This window comes from Pygoscelis adeliae, unplaced genomic scaffold, assembly GCF_000699105.1.
Source record: "Pygoscelis adeliae isolate BGI_AS28 unplaced genomic scaffold, ASM69910v1 Scaffold186, whole genome shotgun sequence".
Classification (NCBI taxonomy): domain Eukaryota; kingdom Metazoa; phylum Chordata; class Aves; order Sphenisciformes; family Spheniscidae; genus Pygoscelis; species Pygoscelis adeliae.
The window spans coordinates 5,188,492-5,197,944 of NW_008825071.1; the positions used below are offsets into that span (position 1 = coordinate 5,188,492).

General features: G+C 36.4%; 1 protein-coding gene across 1 annotated transcript in view; it reads left to right on the plus strand.

Annotated features, from left to right (window-relative positions):
• TMEM170B (transmembrane protein 170B) overlaps positions 1-9,112 on the plus strand; it is a 133,924-nt gene extending 124,812 nt beyond the window's left edge. The window contains exons 2-3 of the mRNA XM_009326544.1: positions 2,920-3,125; positions 8,025-9,112. Of these exons, the coding sequence (XP_009324819.1) occupies positions 2,920-3,125; positions 8,025-8,155 (337 nt within the window). The 3' untranslated portion in view covers positions 8,156-9,112. The remainder of the gene's footprint in view (positions 1-2,919; positions 3,126-8,024) is intronic.
• The last annotated feature ends 341 nt before the right edge of the window (positions 9,113-9,453 follow it).

The following is a 9,453-nucleotide window of genomic DNA, read 5'->3' on the forward strand; positions in this document are numbered from 1 at the left end:
ATGGCAGGGGGGTTGGACTAGATGACCTCTAGAGGTCCCTTCCAACCCAAACCATTCTATGATTTTGCATATCAGTATAATCTGAGTGGTATGAAAATTCTGTTACTTAATTGCAGGAAAGGGTGCTGTGTCCAGAAAGTAAGTAACATCTGCACTACAGTATTTACTGGCAAACAAGGCAAAACATCCTATCAGTATAGTCTGAGTGGTATGAAAATTCTGTTACAGACTTAATTGCAGGAAAGGGTTCTGTGTCTAGAAAGTAAGTAGCATCTCCACTACAGTATTTACTGGCAAACAAGGCAAAACATCCTCTTCTGTGTAAGAACAAGTTATCTTTTGAAATGGTGCATTCAGCATCATGTTCAGCTGCCAGCAGTTTAGTTTTGTGCTTTTCTGAATAATGTGGGAGACGGGCTCAACCACGTTACTGCGGAGAACTAAAATGGAAGATCCAAGGAATGCACATAATATCTTCTAGGATTGAAGGTCTTAGGAGATCAACATCTGCAAGCAAGGAAGTGCTTGCTCTCACCTGCTAGATACGTTCTTAATTTTCCCATATTAGAGTTCTTTTCTCTAACTTTTGTTCTTCATGGTTATTCAGATGGTAAAGCAGGACATAGACCTTGTGTTTTTTCACTGCCAGTGTTGCCAAAGCAGTTTAGACTTGAGGACCTGTTCAGTCTATTGCTGTACTATAGTCTGCTCAGTCCATACCTCTGAAACTTATTAAGTATCTGCTAACAGTCTACTTGGTGCTCAAGGAAATGGTCCCCATGGGACAGGAGCTTAGTTGTTGTCATTGTGATACAATAGTATTTCGAGCTGTTGGGAATCTGGTTTTGTGACATCTTTCAATGAAAGGGTCTTCCCTGGTAGCTCTTCTGACATATGCTAGAAGAATGAAAGTGTTCCTTCCTGACAGGGTTTTCCTGCCCGAAGTTGTATGTGACTTGTTTGCAGGAAAGTAAACTTTTTTCCCCATCTCCTAGGGATTATTTCCCTATGGTCAAACTGTAGGTCTAGCAGGGCTGCTGAGTTCTATATTGATAGATCTCTTGGCAAATCTCCTTCCTTATTTGCCTCCACTAGAAAAAAAACAATGGGAACGCCCAAGCTGTGCTAGTAACAGACAAGGCCTGTTGGGACTGCAGGAGAGGTTCCCCTCCCAAACTATCCATGACCATGGCGGATTAGATCAGCAATCAGTCAATCTTTCTTAATGTTAGTGAGGGGGTTTGTCAGGTATTTGTAGAGTGACTACCTGGCACTCTCACCACTGTTCTGTCACAGTAGCTTCTGAGAATGAAGAGACGTTTAGTGGTACGGTACTGTGGTCATTATCCTTCTGCAAAGATTTTTTGAGACCCAACTTGGGGCCAGCGGTGAAGGGATGGAGGATCTGAGGAGGGCTGCTTGGAGCCACCCTCAATATATGTGTGCATATATCCAAGCACTTAAAGAAAAGTTACCTCTTTAACTACAGCTGAAGTATTAATTGAATGTAGATTTACCACCCACCTTCCTTGTTGCTCTCTTAAGAGAGCCTTTTGGTTACCATGATTTAGAGGAGCTGTAAGTCCTATAACATAGCTTTGCCTTTATGCCTGTGTGAAAGGGGACAGCTTGAGTCTACTCTCAAAGTGTACTGCTAAATGAAAAAGCTTAAACTCTGTATTTGTGCTATGGATATACATGCAATATTGACATTGGACTCAAAGGGCTGTGGCTATTGTGTAGCAACCATTCGTTCTCAGCATCCTTTCACAGTATGTTTTGTTTGAGCTGTTAAGTATTTAAAGTTAGCTAATTGGGTCATATTTCTGCTCAAATGACTGATGTGTGTCAAGCTGCAATAATACAGGCTCACTTCATAAACAATAAGTATCCTGCTGTTGTAAGGAAGCTGTATTATTTTTTGGGGGGGGAACTGTAGCAAAAAGTCTGAATTAATGATAGTTTCATGGGATTATGTCAATCAGGAAAATGTGCCCCAATTTGCTGAATTCTGTGATGATATATACCTACTGTAGTTGACTTAAAATACACTTTTTCCATTTTGTTGCATTTCCCCACCCTTTTGAGTTATAGTAAATGTTTTTAGAAAATCACCAGCTAGTGAGAAAGGTTCTTTAATTCTTATGTAGCTTCATTGATAGTTCCTGCTCTTTTCTTTTAAGGTAATGATCATGTCTGCCATTCTTCAGAGAAATGTTTGTATTCCACACATTCTCATGATCTCTTGTCCTTGCTTAGTAATTTAAATAATAGTGTCTACCTGTCTCTATGAAGTTCTGTGCTAAGTAATTAGAAGTAAGCAGTTAGATGTGTTAAAATTTCATGTTAAAATTGTGGTGGTTTTATTTGTGTCTTTGAAGCTAATTCGATGAAACACTATTACAGCTCCTGGGTAGATAAACTGAAGTCTTTAATCTCAGTTTTCCCATTTGATGTTACCTGTAGCTGTCTCTTCTTGTGTGTTTAAAAAAAAAAAAAAAAAAAACACCACACAAAACCCAAAACAAAACCAAAAAAAACCCCACCATACAAACCAAAACAGTTCTTGACTTTTTCCTGGTTCAGTGTTTGTTTCAGAGAATATTTCATTCTGCAGGAGTAGTTACAATACCTAGTAAGAAATTGCAATTAACATTGTTTAAAGAAATCATTAAAAGAATGACGGACTTCTTGTAATCATACATCTGAATTAAGAATTGTGCCAGAATCCTTTTTATATTTTTTTGATCATAATAGAGTTATTCCTTTATGATAGACTGCTAAAAGGGGGAAAGTGTCTTGAGCATATGCTGATGTTGTCGTAGATTCCTTTTAAGATGGAAATCGGTATTGCTTTTCTCTTACTGTTGATTGTATGCAATGTTTTAAAGTTTCTTACTTATAAAGTTTTTGTCTCAGAAATATTAACCCTTTATTTGACTGCTTTCTTTCAGAGATGTGGTACTGGGTTTTCCTCTGGGCTCTCTTCTCCTCTCTCTTTGTCCATGGTGCTGTGGGAGTATTAATGTTTGTGATGCTGCAGAGGCATAGGCAGGGGAGGCTGATCTCTGTCATTGTGGTCAGCATTGGATTTCTGGGTTCTATAACTGGAGCAATGATAACCAGTAAGTCTGTCTTTCTGTTTTGTTTTTTTCTTTCTTATTTTATATCTAACTTCTAAAAAAAAAAAAAACCGACATCTTTTTCTTAGTGATTTGTTAATTGTTTATTAAGGATTTTGCCTTAGTTACATAGCTATCCTAATGATAATGACAGCTGAGTTGCTCTTCTATTGTGTAAAGATAAAACTACTATAAATTGTCAGAGGAGTGCAGAAATGATCCTACTCTCATTTTGGAAACGTTGGGCACCAAGCTATTCAAAAGCTGTATGCTCAGCAGGTAATACTTGGGATCAGGAAGAGCAGTCCTGTCCTACCTTACTTGTTGCAGATTTTTTTTTTTTTGTCAAAAGTTTCCGATCAAGATCACCTCTTAGTACTCTTAAAGCCATGAGTTTCTTTTGGAAATGAGGTCCTGATTCCATTGGTTGCAAGGCTGACTTCCTGCTCATTTCCTTGGACCTACTGGAGGTTTTTAAATTGTACCTGGATAGGATGTTGCTCTTTTAAAAGAAAGATGATTGCAATGTAGGTATGACTTACAGCTAAGAAAATTTGTTTGTTTGGAGACTTTACATTTGGCTCATGGATTTGAAAGAACTTTCCAGTCTTGGCTGGCCACACTGCTACTTTCTAGTTTATTTGGGGTAGGGAGGAAAGAGGGAGGAAGGCCATTAGACTTCCCCCCCGCCCCCACAAAAGAAATTTTGTGCTGTTCTAGGTAAAATGCTCTTTGGTAAGGGCATCTGTTAGTTTCTTATGGTGTTAGTCTAATGCCTACCACTCAAGATACATTTTAGATACTTTTTATTTCTTGACATTGACATTGTATCCACAGATAAGATGCTAACCATTTTTCTGTTAAAGCAGCATGCTGGAAGGTTCACAGCTATAGTTAAAGCCTACACTCATTAAAACATTGCAGAAAGCAGGAGTATTTTATGTAGTAAAGTGCGGAAGTGTTATACCTGGCCAAATATGGCACACAAGTGATGTTGCCAAGAATGTTTTGAGAAAATGCTGCTTAGCTGTTTTCATCTAGAGTTATTGGTATCAGATACTGTTTTTCCGTCTTTCCTAAGACATTCTGTTGTCTGTATCAATACTGAAACATATGCCATAAGATCAGTAGGACACTTTATTCAGTCTTTGGCTTAATCATATCCAGCTACTTTTATCTAACTTATAAATAGACTAGAGTACTTTTCCCAAGCAAATAGGAGCATGGTGAGTTTTCTGTTTGGGTGGGGAAAAAGAAACAGTGAATATTATTTTCACAGGAAAGAAGCTTGTGCTTCGTTATCCGAAACAATGCTGGTAAGGAGTTCTCAACATTAAAATCAATGGACTGAATGGGGCCTATGTTAACTCGAGCAGTAGTTTCTGCCCGAATATCTTCAGTGTTGTTAAGGTGGTCTAACTTGAAAGGCATTTGAGGATAAGGAACCATCATTTAGTCTTAAACTGTAGGCAAGCCTTGCTGCCTTTCATTCCCATTTTTCTGTGGACTGCCCAGATTATCAGAATAGTGGTATCACTTCAGCTGTGAACACATTAATGGATGATTTGTGACAGATTATTTCTTATTGCTACTGAAAGTCCCTCTTGCCTGTTGGTTTTCAAGATTAAATAAAAACGCAAATTTCATGAAAAGTTCTGTTAAGACTTTCCTCAAAAGGTTGTTTTAATTACTATATATTTCTTAGCCTAGAATTTCCATCATTTAGCACAGTATAGTACAGTAAAATTCTACTGGTTTGTTTTTTTGTTTTTTTGTTTGTTTTTTGCTAAGGTAAGGTGGAACCAGCTGAGTGCCTTACATTACATGTTATGCTGATTTTTGTCCTATGATTGAAATGGCAGTGGCCCTGTTACAAGGTCAATCGTGCATGAACATTTCTGAAGAACAGAAGATAGGAAATGTGATGCTGGAATATCCAAGCAGAGACTTTTGCAGTATTCTGTGGTGGGGAAGGTTCAGTGTTTCTTGAATGAAAGTACTTTGTGTCTCTTATCTATGCATAAAAAGAGGAGCAACACAGTTGTATTTCTGGCATACAGTTTTGCAGATCAAAACACTTAACAAGTAAGCAATACTGTTTATGTGTAAATTCACCTGAGAATTTTTCCAAGCTTAGACTGTAGACTTGCTATGCTGTTCCCAAAAGTATTGCAGAGAGCATTGCAATTTGGTTAGCCAAATACTTTCTTTCTGATATTTTTGTTTCTGGACAGCACTGGGTTGTTTCATACTGAAAGAAATTCTGCAGGGAACTTCTGAAGACAAATTATGGTGATAAAATATTAAAGAGAGGATTTTTTAATAGCTATTGTGCTGCAAACTGAGATGCACGTTGAAGTATTTAGTTGTTTGAATATGCCTGGTCCAGTGCTTAAGAAATTGAAATAACAAACTGACTTCAGCTTCCATTTTGTATTTCCAGTCCTCTGCATCGTTTGTGTAGGTGAATGAATGCAGTATAGATTATTAAATAATGCAGGTTTAATTTTGCTCAGGTAGATCTTAGAAACTTTCTGGCCTTCTGGGATGTTTTTACCAGCATATAGAAAAGCAGGAAACCCCTTAGTTTCTAGGCTTTGAAAAATCACGGAACTTAATGGTTATAAAAAAGGTATAAAAAAAATTTACTAAATAGCAGTGGATACTGTCCCCCCCAAAAAAAGCCAAACAAAACCTCCAAAACAACCCAAAACCAAGAACAGATAAATGCCAGGAGGTTTGAGGCAAGGATTTTAGCTGTATTTCATCCAGAAGGGATCTGTTCTTCCTCCTCTCCCCAAACACACCCCTTTTTGCTGACATATTCTCATTTCCCTCATTGGCAGCCTATTGTAGTATACTTTGGCTCTATACCAATTGTGCTGGGTTATGCATTATAGGTTGTATTGCACACTGTTATTTGACAAGTATAAATACATAATTATCAAACTACCAATTTTTTATCATTTTATTATTAATATTTTCCAGAATATCTCAATGTTTTCTCAAGAAGCCAAAAATTTCTGTTATTGGGATACCAGAATTTGATGCTATTAGTTAATCAGTTTGACTGATTTGAATTCACTTTGAGAGTTCAATCACCAAAATAATTTTAATGTCAGTATTGGGATCAGTCTAAAGGATCTTTTTCAGTTTTTGACAGCAGATAGTCAAGGAACAAATGGAAAAGCTTATGCAATGTAGCTGAGTGAAATACCAGAAGGCTAGCCTTCTGGTGAGATATTTCTGACAAAATATACTTTACAGAATATTTTTCAAAAAACAACACCAACAAAAACACCCCCAAAACTTATTCACCTAACAGTCTGATTAATAGTGTTTATAATATTGTTATGGCCACAATTATTAGTGAATTCTACTCTTCCTAAAATTTTTGTAAAAATGAGGTGTTACTTTCTTAAGATATCGGATTATATCCAGACACAGATTGTACTTTCAGAAAATCTGCTGGGACTTAATGTATTTCCGTGTCACTAATGGGGTTTTGATCACTTCAGCAGACTATTCCTGTTAGTGACTGTGCAAAAACAAGAAAATCCCAAATTTTTTTAACTCTTGCCTATTAATTAACAAAAAATGGTGATGGCTTTTCAGTTTTCTTTGAGTCTTGAAAAAGCCTCTGTGATCTTTGAAAGCATTTAGTTATCATTAGGCAGCATCTGAGACCATACATACTGAAGGTCTATAAGTTTTAGGTTTTGGTCTTCAGGAAAAATCCATTCATTTTGAAATAAAGGACAATATACTTAATGTTTGTTCTTTAGGCAAAGAAAGCAAGCACTTATAGAAAATGCTCGTTCAAAAAGTATTAAATAAAAGCTTTGTTCTAGGTGAACTTTTGAGCGTTGGATTGAGTAAATTTTTTACCTACGGATACAGCTGTATACAATACAGCTGTATTTCTTCTTTGAATGAACATTTTTAGTATCCTTAAAAGGCTCAGAAGTTGTTTGGGCAGAAAATGTTATTCATGATTAGCGTGTTATTTTTTTGACTGATCTTTTTCTCAGGTATTTGCTCCAAGACATCACAGCTATCCATTTGCTCTGTGACTTTTGTTCTTCAAATGCATGTGATAAATTCAGCATGTGAAAGGCAGTAAAGGGATTTAGTAACACCTGGCTTTGTTTGCAGTGTAGTACTTTGTTTCTGGTCTATCCTGGCCATTTTATGTTATACTTTAAATGGAAATTTCACACAACTGTACAAGAAAAATGGTCTCTTGATTTTTAATGTGTTATAGCTCAAAATCTAATCATATTGGATAGAAATTTCCTCTCATACACATTCATGGATAACAATGAAATACTTTGATCTCTTTCATGTTTTGCTTGATTTGCTAAACAATTGTTAACAATTTAGTAGTTTAAGTCAAAACTAAACTGACACAATATGACCAGGTTATTTAACTGAAATATTAAATGCAGCTGGTAGATGTGTAAGTGTTTACAGTTATTTTGTAGACACTAGCAGTTTTACTGTTGTTATCTTCTCCCTGCCTATACAAGCACTATTAAACCACACTTTGGACTCGGTCAATTTTTAAAGGATTTTTTTGCTACCTTTTCAAATTGGCAGAAGGCAAAGATGTAAAAAAGATCTGAAGATGTCTACAGGGAAATGGTACGATTCAATTCTCTTAAATCAAACTGATGTTGGAAAAGTTAATCTGGTTCAGTTGGGAAAATCATTCCCGAAGGACTTTCATAACAACTAGAAAAATACAAGCAAGACTAGTAATTCTATAATGCCATGAAGTAATACAGTGTTTGGTAATGTTCTATAAATAGCTGATGCATAGACACAGTAAAAGGTTTGTCTCATATTTCAGCCCTGGCTTTATTTCTGTGATTTGATCATTGTTTTTCTTGTGATTCTTAGGTGCTGCAGTAGCTGGAATTTACAGAGTAGCAGGAAAGAATATGGCTCCCTTAGAAGCTCTTGTCTTTGGTGTTGGACAGACAGTACTGACATTAATTATATCATTTTCAAGAATTCTTGCAACGCTTTGAGACTATGTAAAAGGGGGAAAAAATCAACTAGTTTAACAAAATCTTAATCTGAAGAGAAGCTTCCTGAAAGCAGATTCATCAGCTTACGAACTTGAATTCTAGCGCAAGAGAGAGGAAGCTATGTGGAACCTGCACTACAAATCTAGAGGTTCGGTCAAATGAACAGACTGTCCTCTAGTGTCTGAACTGTTGTACTTCTGCACTGCGCCTTATGTGCCTCCATCGTAGGCAAGGTGCAATCCATGTGTGCAAAGTTGAGATAAAGCACCTTGAACAGCTGCCAGTCAGGTTAATGCTTGGTGATGGGATCATTCTTCTTAACAGTGTTGTAATAAAATAAAGGGACGCTCCTGAAAATTGCTGTATGTGTCAGACTTGGAGTTTAATTCTTAACTGTTGGTGGGTAAGCTTTGAAATTGTAATTGTAGAAGAATACTGCGAACGTACATTCTACTTGAATTCAGGTAAAATAGCAAGATAACTGACCTTTGTATTAGCAGAATCTCTTTGAATGCTGAAAATTCTTATTCAGCATTAAAAACAACTGTTAGGTCCATTTTGAAGTATAGATGAATATTGATGGGGTTTAAGAACCACAGCTTTAGCAACCCTGATGTAATTAGCACTATGTGTAGAATGGCTCACGGCAGTTTTCTGAAGCTCAGCACATCACTTCTCTGTGGTCTTAGCTTGTCAGAAATCAGTAGTTTAAGGAGACTGTATGAGGGTTACTAAGTACAATCTGTTGTGTATGCACAAACAAATCTTAAATTGATGCTTTCCTTGAAATTATTTTGTCTTAAACATACAGATGGTTACCAGCCCTTCTGAGAACCTCAGAAAGGCTACTTGTTGCAAATAAGCTCCCTATATTTATTTAAGCCCTGATAGGACTCTTAAACCTACATGTATTCTTTAAAGAACACACAAATATAACAGACTTTAAGAGAATACACCTATGAGGAAAATGGAAAGGGAAAAAAAAAATTATATACTGGTTTTCAACCAAACAAAAATGTTGAGTTTAAAATAGTTACTGTACTCCAAAAGTTTGGAAGTGGGGCAGCACTAATGTATTTACTACCTTGTTTCTGAACACTTTGTATCTTTGAAAACATTAAGATATGTGAAACTTTCAAATACTTAGCTTTCAGTAGAGTTTGTGCTTTTCTAGTTTAAAAGGGACAGTAGTGTTGTGCATGTGAAATGTTGTAAATGTGAATGTTTTGGAGTGAATAGAAGTTTTAAGTCTAATTATTTATGAAGTGCAAAATTTAAAGGGCCCAAAGTTCTGTGCG